Genomic DNA, 13,908 nt, shown 5'->3' with positions numbered 1-13,908 from the left:
TCGATTGGGGGGTTTGAAAGACTAGATTCGTTGTCTATTACTGTAGGCTCAAATCGCTGGAATACTGTAACTGACAAACAATGGCTCCGGCCAGAGAGATAGCTGAAGCTGCCGGCACTTTGAGCAAATGTCCAGCCACAATTTAAGAAAGAGACACATTAACCATAGTTATTAAGGTGTCACTAAATAATAATTCAAAATAATGAATAAATATATTTATTAGAGCACAGTTATTTAATTTATTATTAGGGGCACATTTATAATAAATACTTAAAAAAATAAATAAATTATAAATACAATATAAACTGTAATGACTATTAAATGGGTGAAAGTTACTTAAGTTACAGGGTAATAATATTTTCATGTTAGTAAGGGCCATGTTATTTAATTAAAGATGGAAGCATGAGTATGCTGTCACTTGTAATGCCACTAGTGTGCCACATAATTGGTACCTCTGTCATTATAATTAATATGACCCCAATTAACATTAAAATATTATTGCCCCATTAATTTACCGATAATATTGTCCCCTTAATATTTATCAAACATTATAAGCTCCTCTGTGTCAGTAACTGGAAATATAAAGCAACTGTCAAGTGACTAAAGGTGCCTACACACTTGGCGATGTGGTCACGATGCGATATCGTGTCCGATTTCCCCTTGAACTCTCCCCAGCAGCTCCCCGGCAGTCTTGGGCACGATTTGGTGTTAAAAACTGTCCAATGTGACAAACGATCTATCGTGCCTCCTAACTATTCCAGTGCATCGTGACTGTGATTGTCAGATCTTGCCTACAGCAGGGCAGATCTGAAGATGCGATGTGCGACCTGCGGGGACGAGCATCGGCATCGTGAGTGGGGACTCACGATTTCGGCATATTTTACACGATTTGTCGTCATGATGCGTCGGAATCGACAAATTGTGTAAAATCGCTAAGAGGCTCATAAAAATATAGTTGCCTCCTATGATCTTGGTTTAGTACTTGATTCTCACTGTTTAGAAGTCAGTATCTGCACAGAACTGAGCACAGAGAGTGAGATGGAAAAGCTGAGTTATCACCTGGTTATTTCTCAGCAATGAGAGATGGCTTCAAAGCTGTATCTGTTGTGTTACATCACTGAGTCATTGCACAACATGCTCCCACGGCCAAACCTAAAACAGTGGTGTAATATCAGTCCAAGAGCTCTGATGTTCCCCTCACCCTGCATCCCCAGCAGTGCTAGTCACAGTAGGTCTCACATACTTCCAGCCCTAATAGATCTAACGTAAACTTCATGTAATAGTAACTGATGAGCCAGTGACATTCTTTATGGATCTACTATTGCTGAGCTGGATCTCCTCTGGGGTGGGTCTGATGATGGCACTGATCTGAAGGTGCCTACACACTTGGCGATATTTTACCCGATCTGGCCGATTCCGACGCATCGAAATGACAGATCATGTAAAATATGTCCTAATCCTGAGTCCCCACTCACGATCACGATGCGCATGCGTGTCCCCGCTGGTCGCACATTGCATCTTCAATTCTGCCGTGCTGTAGGGCAGATCTGACAATCTGGGTCACGATGCACTGAAAAAAAAGAAAGGATGCACTATGTATCGTTTTTACATACACCAAATCGTGTGCCAAATCGTGAGCAGGACTGCCGAGGGAGTTTCAAGGGAAATCGTACACATCGTCGGATCGGCAGCACATCGCCAAATGTGTAGGCACCTTTAGGTAGCACTGGCTCAAGGGGTAAGAGAAGAAAGCAGTACTCTGGAGTAGGGGCACACTCCACAATCAATAGTATAAAATATAGCTTTTAATGGAAATTACTTAAAAATAACAAGTGTTTTAGGACTAGTTTCATCCTCTGTGTCTTTATTTATTAGTGAATGCACTCCTGAGCGTACTGGTTTTATGGCAGTCTCCCAGAGCTGTGGTGGCCGTAATGCTCTATCCTTCCAGCGTCATGCCAAGCTGCAGCATATCTCTCCATCTGTCCATCAGGAGACTGTGGTGGCTGGTCTGAAGGTAAGAGAAAGGAGACATATATGAAATAATGAGGATATTGGCATGTTACTGTCAACTACACCACATGTAAAAACCTGTTACATTGTGATTGCTACACTGTTTTACTCCTGTCCATATTTCTCTAGCTTACTATATGTACCTTCTTATCCTGCTCTTATGGCACTTCTGATCTACTGCAACATAAACTAGAGCTGCTGCTATTTATTCCCTATAACCTGTGTTATCCTACCAACATCCACTGGCGTCACAAGGGGGTGCGGTGGCACTGAGTGACACCATCCGAGGGGGTGACACCAAAATAGCAGAGCTGCTGTGCTATTTTGATGTTACCCCTCGGATGTTGTCACTGAGCAGCCACACTGCAGTGTGAGTAAGTGTGTAAGTTGGGCTTACACAGCGGAGCACCACAGCAGCTATTAGGCAGCCCCCAGCCTCTCCCCTGCCTCTAAGCCAGGGACTCTAAGCCCATTGAGTGCCGAGAACGGGGGCGTGATATGCAGTCACGCCCCCAAGAATGGCACACATGAGTGCGGGGAAGGGGCATGACATAAGCCTTGCCCCTTTCCCGCAAGTGCGTGCCTCCGGTGCGCGAGAGTGTGATCCCAGACCACCGCAGCGGGTGTCACTTAGGTAATGACACTGCTGCTCACATCTCTCTACTGCTCACACATATTATACTTTTTTTTTCTTCAATCTTTTTTTTTGGATGTTTTAGCGATATAGACAAATGGTAAACACTGATAGTTTAATTGCTGTTTGGATGCATCCTAACAGGAGTGATGTCAACAAAGAGACATAACACAATATAAGTAAGCGACCATAGGGTGATGAAAGAAATCCGATAACTAATAGGCATGACAGTAGACACGGTAGGAAGCAGTAGTATGAACTGAACTTTTTTTCATTGTGTTTTTAACTAGCACCAGCAAGTGGAAGATGATATTAACGGTTCAGATGGGAAACTCTACAGTGGCAGGATGAATGCCCCTTTACCACCAATTCACACCAAGGATGGTAAGGAACAATCTATTATTTACCCATCATAAAGGGAGAGTACATAAGGAGGGGAAGGTGTAAGAAAAGGGGAACCTGGAGGCAGGCAATATTCCTAGACATTTTTACATCAGTTATGATTATGTGGTGCTGCTGCCCATCCAGCAGCCAAACACAGACTAACACATTCCCTGCTATAGGCCACAGTGCTGAGGGGACATTTCCAGCCTGATCCCTGTGTAAAGTGTGTGTTGCTGCCATTGTTCTAAACACTATTATAGGTCACTAAACTGCACAGTGGGAACCACAGACATAGACACTGGTTAGGGGTCTGTGTAAAAGATATTAAATAATCACACTCTCTGAACACTGCACAGCCTGACCCCACTGGGACGATCTGCAATCCACCAGCATTTGAAATGCTGGTAATTGTAATGTAACTTACATGTATCTGCCACTAACCTACCCTAACAATAAGTACACATATTCAGGAGTTGGATCTCTCATATGGATAGCATTTTGGGCACTGTTGCACACTGCAACCCAGCATGAACCCCACCCCCAACACACACACATGACCTACCTAATCACACTACCATTTTTAACTTCATTAATATGTCTCCAGGTTGCAACATAGCAAAAGGGTCACTATGTTTATATGTAAAATGTACTTACCTTTCCTTCCAGTTAATAAAACCAAGAATCATCCAGTCCTGCAGGAGAAGACAGACTCCCTGCACAGAGGGGTCCAGAACCTGAATAAGGAGAAGAAACTTGTGAGTCTCAGCTGATCATTCTACACCTCCAACTCTCTCAGTACTTAGCTACTCCTCCTTTATCTAGTCTCTTCTACTTTACCAATCCCTTCTTCCTGATATTTGTAAATGTTCCCTGAACTTGAACCATCTAATTCTTTCTTTACTCACACACTGATTATATCAGCAGGAACTGATGCAGAAAGCACTGGGCCAGCGAGAAGAAACTCGTACTCAGAAAGTGGATAAAACTTACAAGATCAGTCCCCAGCTCGGTAACTCCAGGTGAGAGAGGAGACCGAGAGAGAGGCCCTCATTCAGAGACAGTCGCAATAAGCGATCGCTTTCTCTGAATGAGGACGGCCGCTTCTTTTTTTTCTGTGCGGCCTCCTGGTCACTAGCTAAGCTGTGGGTTACCACCCACAGCTTAGCGAACGACAAGGGCGATGGTGGCGATGGTCAAGACCATCGCGACCTTCGGGGCTTGCGACGAGACTCTAAGGTTGGGTCTCGGCAACCGGAAGCCCCAGGGAGCTTCCTGCTCTGATCGAGCAGGAAGCTCCCCACTGACATCACTGCTGATGTCAGTGTGGCCGCCCACAAAACGGCAAGCGTTGTTAGGAACGCCTCCGTTTGTGTAACCACCCCCCCCCCCGCCCCACCTACAAAACGGGGCGAGCTGTCGATCAACATTGACAGCCGCCCCTTTTGTAGTGAGCACCGGAGCGAGAGAGTTTCTCTCTCGCTCGGGGGCTTGCGCACGCGCGGCGCGGCCGCTGCGTGTGCGCAGGACCAAAACATCGAGTCGGTTGCGAGCGCTCAGCGCTTGCGACCGACTCTGAATGAGGTCTTGAGTCTCTATGTATTACCATGCCAAAGACCGAGAGGAACTATGTAATGTATTGGAAAAATGGAGTGAACAATTTGAGAAAAAGATAATGAAGATTGGATGACATAATTACAGATGGAGGAGGTGTAACAAGCCTTCTAAAGAGTTGAGAAGTTGCCCATAACAGCCTATTAGCTTTTAAGTAGCATTTATCAAGTACATTCTATAATATTTCGTTTTTAATCTTGGGGAGGTTCACTAAAAACGGTTTTGCTTCTCCCCATAGTGTCTGATACCAGTCGCTGTGTTGCAGAGTTATGTACTTGTGAATCTCAGACAATTAATCTGAGTACACACTGGAGTGATGTTGTTCCAATTTGGTCAAATCGGTTGCATGTGGCGACGTCAGGTTTGATGTGCTGCACATCAACCTGACAATATCGCATGCGGCACCATACAGTGTAATGAAAGATGGAACGAGTCATTGTTCCGTCATTCATTACATCATTCTGATGTGTAGCCAGGATCCAATATGTCGGCCTGTCGGGCCGACATATCGACTGGGTACACATCTCTCAGTGTGTACCCAGCTTTAGAGAGATTGTAGGAGGCATAGAAAATGCAGTACAGGCCAATCAGAAGATATCTTGAACGACACCATGCTCCTGGATGTGGCCACTGAATGATATATTGTGTGGTTGCACAATATATCATTTAGTGTGTACGCCCGACCGACATATCGTTCCTTCGGCGTTCCGTTGGCCACAATCCAGGATCGTGTAGTGTGTACCCAGCTTAAGTTTGCAACCACTTCCGTGACATGCCCATAAGATGGTACATCTCTGTACTTCTGAATTGTCACCTCCTAGTCACTACCCAAGATCCCTTGATAAAGGTTCTATGGGGACCGCAACGTTGGTGTTTGTTTACTGCTGATATGATTCAGTAAAGGATCTGGCACTGTCATTGGGCCCCTCCCCCTAGCTGCAAAATTCCACGATCCACTGGTCAATCGGAAGGGAGCGGGGCCAAATGACGTAATTCTAATGGAATGTGATGGGGCTTAATAAAATGGTGCCCACTCTTGCGTCTATCAGGAGGGTTTCTGGGTACTCGGAAACCCCCCCTGTGTGCGCTATGGCATCTGTGAGTTGTCATTGCAAGAGGTCAGCCTGCTGCTCTTTTATTTTATTAAAGTGTCTGCTCCTAGTGTCTCCTACATACTCTAGGATTTATTTTTCTCTGTGTTTGCGCATTGTTGAGTGTGTGATTTTATGCAGTTTCCCTGTTTTACAAAACTGCATCTTTCTTTATTCTTACCCTGTCTCTGCTCATTTGAGGTTTACCTTGTTACATCATTTCCATTCACTCAACCAGTGTAATTGATAGGTATTGTAAATACAAATATATTTTGTGCAGCTCTCAAAAGTTTTTTTTAAACCTCATTAAGTGGCCCCCACCTGAAATAACTGTCTACCCCTGTTCTAAATGCTCCCTGGAAATGGCTCTGGTCAGCTTTGTAACACCACTTTGCTGCCATTTAAATGACCCAGGAGCACTTTGTACTCCCATATTCTGCATAAGGAGAGAACAATGTGAAAACTGTCTTGAAGGACCACAGGGCCTGGTTATGTGAACTCTCATTACTGGCCAGATTGTCAGATAAAATCCCCATCAGATTGCTGTAATATTCCATGCTACAAGCTACGTGTATCTTTGTACTTGCTGATAACAGGTACACATCAACCAGTTTCTGTCCAGACTATGACTATACAGATCAGTTGGTAGATTAGCCTGTATATAAACTCTGTATACAGATGTATCCTTGCTCATCTATCCTCAATACCCCATGCAGCGCGATATGCCTTGTGTGAGTTAGCCGCCTGGTCCTGTGCTACTCTGCTAGCGTCTGGCATCTCCAATGCAACTAAGATGCACTAGGAACTGTGCTGATTAATTTGATATGTGACACTTGTATATCTGTGTGCGACTGAGTCTGTAAACGGAATTGGATTGGAAAAAAGTTGCTGCTATTGTATCGTAGCACTTTGCATGTTGTTTGAGAGACTCAGTTGCACACAGATATACAAGTGTTCAATATCAAATTAATCGGCACAGTCACCAGGTGCGTCCTAGTCACAACATAGTGTGACTTATGCTGCATACACACGGTCAGATCTGTCAGATGAACGATTTTACCAATGATTTGAACGATTTCAGACAGTATTAAAATGAATGAAATCGTCAAAATCTGACTGCAAACACAGACGATGTCAGATATCGTTATCTGACATGCAGGAACGCGCATCGTTCATCGTTGCAGGCCCACATGTCACATTTTCTTTCAGATATGAACAATTGAACGATTTTTTAAATCGTTATCGTTCATATCTGACAACAAATCTGACCATGTGTATGCACCATTAGACGCATTTTTCGGTAAAAAATTATACGGGGCGCTAGCAGAGTCTCACAACACCAAGGGCCTGATTCAGACCCGCTCACAAGTGCAATGCGCTTGCAAGCGGGTCAATGGCCGGGTAGTGCGTGGCGTGCGCACTGCGCGTGTGCGAGCCCTGGAGCGAGCGAGAAATCACTCGCTCCGGCGCTCGCATCTAAAGGGGGCAGCTGTCGAAGTTGATCGACAGCTCGCTCCGTTTGGTAGGCAGGTTGGGGGGAGTGGCTGGCCAAACGGAGGCGTTCCCGAAGGAACGCCTGCCATTTGGGGGCGGCCCCACTGACATCACGAGTGACGTCAGTGGGGAGCTTCCGTCTCTATTAGAGCCGGAAGCTGACTGGGGCTTGCGGCAGACTAGACCTTACCACAAGGGTCTCGTTGCAAGCCCCGATGGTCGCGACCATCACCTGGCCTCTGGCTAAAGCTGTGGGTGGTCACCCACAGCTTAGCTAGCAGCCTGGAGGCCGGACAGCAACAAAAAAAAAAAACGTTTTAAGACCTGCGAGCTGCCTCTGGCAACGAGCGGGTCTGAATCAGGGCCCAAGTGCACCGAGAGGGGCTGTTTGAAGCGACTGCAGCAAAGATGAGTGAGGACACATCTGTATATGTGTAGAAAAAGCATATAACATGGAACTATGGTTATAACGTCACAACATTCAGGACATACTGTATATTCATGGAGTAGCACCTCGTGAAAATGATAAGGAAGAGAAATATGGCTAATGGCTTATTTTCCCTATTTCTGCTCATTTACCCTGTTGTAGTCCAAATAAGTGAAAAAGGATAAAGAAAAACACAATACACCCATCCCCACACTACAGACTATAGGTGTGACAATCTGTCCAGGGGCCATTTTAAAGGGGGTTGCAGTGGCAAACGCAGGATTTTGATAGGGGGGTTTCCAAATAATCGCCTGCCCGCCCCCCCCCCCCCACCAGCAGTAGAATAATATGGCACCTGGCTGCATTAAAAAAAAAAATTACTGGGACTCCCAGTCCCCGTCACCCTACCCCCCCCCCCCCCCCCCAGCAGTAGAATAATATGGCACATGGCTGCAGTCACAAAAGAAAACCCCACTCCCCCACAGCAGCAGTATAGCAGACTGGCAGTGGAATATGGCAGTGCCTACCCTACCCCCCCCCAGCAATAGATGGCACCTGGCTGCAGTCACAAAAAAAAAAAATACTGGGACTCCCAGCCCGCCCCCCACCCCCCACAGCAGCAGTATAGCAGACTGGCAGTGGAATATGGCAGTACCTACCCAACCCCCCCCCCCCCCAGCAATAGATGGCACCTGGCTGCAGTCACAAAAAAAAACAAAAACTGGGACTCCCAGCCCGCCCCCCACCCCCCCCCACAGCAGCAGTATAGCAGACCGGCAGTGGAATATGGCAGTGCCTACCCTACCCCCCCCCCCCAGCAATAGATGGCACCTGGCAGCGGCTGCAGTCACAAAAATAAATAAATACTGGGACTCCCAGCCCGCCCCCCACAGCAGCAGTATAGCAGACAGTCTGGCAGTGGAATTATATGGCAGTGCCAGGGGGGGGGGAGCGGTCGGGCGGCGGGGGCTGGAAGTCCGATTAATACTCGGACTCCCAGCCCCCGCCGCTGGCCCGCCCGCAAGATCCCCGGCGATCCCCCGACACATACTGGGCGCAGGATCAACAATTCGGCGGCCAGGCCACTTACATCTTACGGCCGCCGCCCGGCGCCGAACTCTGCAGGTACGGAGGCGCGGCAGACAGTCCACAGCGGCGCTGAGTGGAGTCACGGTGCCTGCCTGGGAACTGGCTGGGAGGGGCTTGCACGCTGCAGCTCCCCCTACAGCCAGCCCAGGCAGTGTCACAGTCTTCCTGAAAAAAAAAAAAAAAAAATGTTTTAAGCAGCGCTGCTCGCCGGGTCGAACAGGGGGGGTTTCCAGGGACTCGGAAACCCCCCCTGCATGCGTGGGTGGGTTTGGGCGGCATTGCTAGAGAGGAACAAATTTCTAACATTGTTTTGCAGAACAATTTCCTTAATCTGCAGTATTTATTTATTTTACACCATTGTAAAACTCTTACACACATTGTGCTCATCTCTAGGCATGGGTAAGTACTATATAACAGCAGGAAAGCTTCCAGCATGTGAGATGGTGCTCTGAGGAGGGTGAGTGTATGAAGTGTTGGGACTGATTTATTCCTCTGTGTCTTTGTATAGTGAAAGCATCCCTAAGCAAGCCGATGAGCCTACGTTGGTTTCCAGGACCTGTGGCGGCCGCCATACTCTTACCTACTTCCAGCGTTATGCCAGGCTGCAGGGCTTCACTCCATCTGCCCGACTGGAAAGTGCACTGGCTGGGCTGAAGGTAAGAGAAAGGAGACTTGCATGAAATAATGAGGGCACAGCCATGTTACTATCACCTACAACACATGAAACAACTCTGTTACATTTTGACCGCTACACTGTATTATTTTTCCATTCTAGTTTCCATTTTTCTTTATTTTGGCTCCTAACCAGCACCAGCAGGTGAAAGCCGATATTAACGGATCAGATGGGAAGATCTATAAGGGCAGAATGGATGCTGATTTAACACCAAATCACACTAAGAATGGTAAGGAACAATCTATTATTTACTGAGAGTTCATGAGTATGGGAATGTGTACGGGATGGCAACCTGGAGTGAGGAGAACATTTTGGTGGACAAGTTTACCGCTGCATCTGTGAACTCACTCCATGGCAGGAAAGAACCTACGTAGTAATTTGTACTTTCAGCAAATGTAGAGGCTGATTTCTCGGCAGTCAGGTGTTAGAGACTGAGGGGCCTATTCATCATCGGGGGCCTTAAGTATCCACCCGGCCACAGTGGATACTTATCACCGGAGTAATTAATCATTGCTCCTGTGCAGGGACAGCTGCTCTGAAAAGCAGACGTAGCAGCATTACTTACCTTTTCCCGTTGCTGGCTTCTAGCATTTCCGCATTGTTAACGGGCCATTTTAGTTATTATGGCTAGGTCCCTGAATCCAGAATCCATGCTGTGGCATTAGTGGGTACAGGAAAACACATTGCATAAAATAAGACAAAACCGTATGAAGGTTATTAGTTTTATCCTTTATTTAAAAAGACAATATGCAGCTTTGTACAATGAGGGGATACAAATAAGTTAATTACAATGATATAAAATAGAAGGTAAAGATGGCCTTTCCCAAGTGAGCTTACAGTCTAAGAGATGTGGCGGACACTTGATATATAATGTAGTATAATAATAATTCTAGCTTTTGATGTCTAAAGTGTGGGATGCAGTCGGCATCTCAGGGCGCGGGATGCCGATTAGTATCCTGACCGCCGGCATCCCGAAGGTAAGTATCGAGATGTTAGGGGGAGGTTAGGATACGGGGTTAGGGTAAGGCACTAGGTGGAGAGGTTAGGTTTAGGCCCTGGGGAGAGGGAAGTTAGGTTTAGGCACTAGGGGAGGGAGGTTAGGTTTAGGCACCAGGGAGAGAGTTTAGGTTTAGAGTGCGGGGAAGTTTAGGCTTAGGCACTAGGGAGGTAGGTTAGGGTTAGGCACCGTGGAGGGAGGGTTAGGGTAGGGGTTAGGGTGAGACTTAAGGGGCCTATCCACTAGGCGACCTGAAAGACTGAACGTCATTCACTGAACGTCATTCAGTGCAGGAGTCCGACCTCCTATCTCTGAACAAGCCGAACCTGACGAGCGTCGTCAGGTTGACGGGCATGTTCAGTAGATAGTCGGGGTCGGCAAGGACCCAGCATGCACGCGCATTGCTGGTCCTTGTCGGCTATCCATTACCCGACTTTGTGAACAATGCGACCAAAGCCTCCTGGTTTTGGGTCGGATTGTTCACAAAGTCGTGTAATGGATAGGCCCCTTTACCGTTCTTCCATACGGGGTGTCGGGATTCTGGCTGTCGGGATGCCGCTGTCGGTAGTCTGACCTGCGACATCCCGACAGCCAGGATTTCATACCCAACTTCTAAAGTGTATATGGCGGAAGCATTACCAGCTAGGGTCGCTGAGACATCCGGCGGGTCCCCATGCTGACTGAGGGCCGTGGCCAAATAAGGGAGTGGCTGTTGTGTTGCTTTTGTATAAACTATATGTGACAGTGGCATCTTGGGGGCCCCATTCCTCTTATATTCCCTGTAACCAGCCACCAATCATAGAGCAACCTTTGGCGACTGCTATTTCTGTGCAACTACTGGAGATGTGGTATGGTCACGAGACCACATGCAAAAAGTTTTTTTTAGCCAAAAATAGGGATTTTGCATTTAATTTTCACCTACTTCGAGATATTGAAAACTTATTGCTTGTTTCAGTCTATCCGATTATCGCGGGTGCGATAATAATTTTTGCGTTATCGATATTACTGCGATAATTTACCACTAAATCTGCACTTATCGCGGCTAATTGAATATGGCCCATAATCTGCCATTGCAAACTCACTTGATGAAATATCCAATGTATAAGCAACTCTTCCTCACACCAGTCACACAAACTGCAGAACCAGAAAGACATAAAACAATGAGAACATAGAGGTCTCCTTTCATATTATAGTAAATGTAGGGTCATATATCATAGGTGATACAGTGTTACTCACATGTCCAAGTAATCAGAGGAGAGTTACACCATCACTGACTCCAGTGCAATCAGAATGTTCTTTTGACCCTATGGCTAGATCAGGTGCAGAGTTTTCCAACTCAGGAACGGGGGTGCAGGGGTTCAGCAAGGAGCTGTTGTAGACCTAATATATATTAGTTACTCTTGGGGATGTTCTATATTGAGTAATATCATTGTGTGTCGAGTTATTTCTAATTGGTTATAGTTAATGTATGTTAAGGTATGGTTATGGTTTGGTGACACAGTTGGAACCTGACCCTATTGGGTGACAGTATAATTTGTGGATAATGCTTATTGATGCATTGTAACTAAGTTATGGTCATATGTGAGTGGAGGGATGTGTGGGGTTACCTTAAGTTTAGTGTTCGAGTGGGTGTCTGTTTGGTGATGCATTAGGATGAGTCATATTTCTGGTGTTAAGATTTCTCTCTTTATACATCTTATAGCTGTTGGTCTTTTGGGATTTATGTGGCATGTTATGGTTCCTGTATTTATATAGAGTGTGTCACAGCGCGCCGGATCCCGGTGCTCACTTACGAGGTTCGGCGGCTCGGGGCAGCGGGTGGGGAGTCCCCAGCTCCACCTCGCTTCCACGGCTCCCATAAGACTGTGCACGTTGCTCAGGAATATACTTTAAGGCACAAGGTGGCCATTAGTGACATCACTGTGGACGGCAAATTTGAATTGGCTCTTCTCCTTTGCCAAAGTATAGGCTCCCAAACCAGACTCCAGCGTTCCCATTGATTACTATTGCTCGTTTCTGACCTTGGCTTCTTTTGTGACCTGATTCCGTCTCCTTCCTGGTACTGCGCTTGGTATTCCGGTGTTGACCTTGGCTATCCTGCGTGACCTGTTTACGTCTGATCCCTGGTACTGTCTTGTCCGTTTGGTTCTGACCCATTGTACACCTACATTGTGCTCAGCTCTAATTCTCCGATTTGAGAATCACAATGGATATATTATCAGATTCACATATATATACTAAAGGAAAAATATATATATAATAAAAAAGGAGTATTGTTCCATAAGGACCCCAAAAACTAATCAGTCTAACGTGTTTCACTGGATATACTAGCCTCTTCAGAGGCAAGTGTGTTTATGTGTTGGATAGTGAGTGTAATGTATTGACCGTTGACTAGGATTAATTTTTTGCCAAAATGTACTACCTTTAATCATAATATGCCAAGCAGCAGTGCCAACAGTTCATATTAAGCCATGCAGTAGTGCCCACAATTCATATTATGCCCACACATACTGCAGTATCATCCTATCGCTCAGCTTGTGGACCAATGTGTTGTCAGTACAAGATAGATGCATAGCAATGGAAAAAAGAGAGGCACCCTCCTAAACAATGCTGTATCTAATTGATCTAAAAGACAACATAATGGACAGATATATTTAGAATATTTAGCTCAGTAATACACAGACTAGACCAGTGGTGGACAATTTTCACTCTAACTCCTCCAAAGGGCTGCACAATATACAGAAGCTTATATCTTGACAACGATGGAGCTAGTCATATTCTGCTGCCACTCACCCACCACCATGTAAAAGTCCTAGGGTTGTAGGCCACCCCAAGGGCTCCAGTGTGGCACCAAGGATGTTGAGTATATTAATGTCAAAGACTTAATATACTAATCCATTAAAGAAATATTTCCTCTGGTTTTAAAACTGTATTAGCATTGTTTGCATTATGAATATAATTATGTATTGGCTTTGGTGTAATAAACATGTTGAATCAGCTATCTATGTTAAAATATTTTGTTACCTTTTTTAAAACCGCTCTTTTTATTTACTTTTATGTTTTTCAAACATGTTACAGTGAGAACCAACAAAGTCAGCATCAAATAAGGGAAAATATCAAGTGTAAGAAAGGACTGTTACACTAGAGACGGAACGCTTATAAGCCAATGGAATAAGCGCAATGACATCAGTCGTCTTATTTACCATCAATAAACACACTTATATAAACAATTTATTGTCATTGTAGTATTAATAGTCCACAGATACGGTCGGCGTGTATACGTAAAGAAAATAAATGATAAGGGGAGGGGGGGATGGACATGGAAGGACACTTGAGGTGAGGGATGAGCCTGGTGTAGGAGACCACATCCCATAAGGTAAATGAATGTGAGATACTATAACAAGACTGCAGAGGAGCCCAACTCTTGTGGATATATATAACATTACTGTTTGAAGACTAGTCATATACTCCATTTTGGAGATGAACCTAGTACGG

The 13,908-nt window shown here is 45.6% G+C and overlaps 1 protein-coding gene across 1 annotated transcript; it reads left to right on the top strand.

Annotated features, from left to right (window-relative positions):
* The first annotated feature begins 2,967 nt into the window (after positions 1-2,967).
* On the top strand, positions 2,968-13,651 carry LOC148511811 (uncharacterized). The gene is made up of 6 exons (XM_088482692.1): positions 2,968-3,031; positions 3,698-3,786; positions 3,956-4,050; positions 9,252-9,399; positions 9,519-9,645; positions 13,492-13,651. The coding sequence occupies exons 1-6, from the start codon at positions 2,995-2,997 to the stop codon at positions 13,518-13,520; spliced, it is 525 nt and encodes a 174-aa protein (XP_088338818.1). The 5' UTR covers positions 2,968-2,994; the 3' UTR covers positions 13,521-13,651.
* The last annotated feature ends 257 nt before the right edge of the window (positions 13,652-13,908 follow it).

Source organism: Taudactylus pleione, unplaced genomic scaffold, assembly GCF_031769625.1.
Source record: "Taudactylus pleione unplaced genomic scaffold, aTauple2 ptg000290l, whole genome shotgun sequence".
Taxonomy (NCBI): Eukaryota; Metazoa; Chordata; class Amphibia; order Anura; family Myobatrachidae; genus Taudactylus; species Taudactylus pleione.
Note: the sequence above shows the minus strand (reverse complement) of the source record. Positions and strands in the feature narration are given on the sequence as shown.

Coding starts and splice junctions, on each gene's coding strand:
- LOC148511811 (XM_088482692.1), top strand. CDS start 2,995: ATGAATGCCCCTTTACCACCAATTCACACCAAGGATG. Junction 3,032..3,697: donor ACCAATTCACACCAAGGATG/GTAAGGAACAAT, acceptor CTTTCCTTCCAG/TTAATAAAACCAAGAATCAT. Junction 4,051..9,251: donor CCCCAGCTCGGTAACTCCAG/GTGAGAGAGGAG, acceptor GTCTTTGTATAG/TGAAAGCATCCCTAAGCAAG.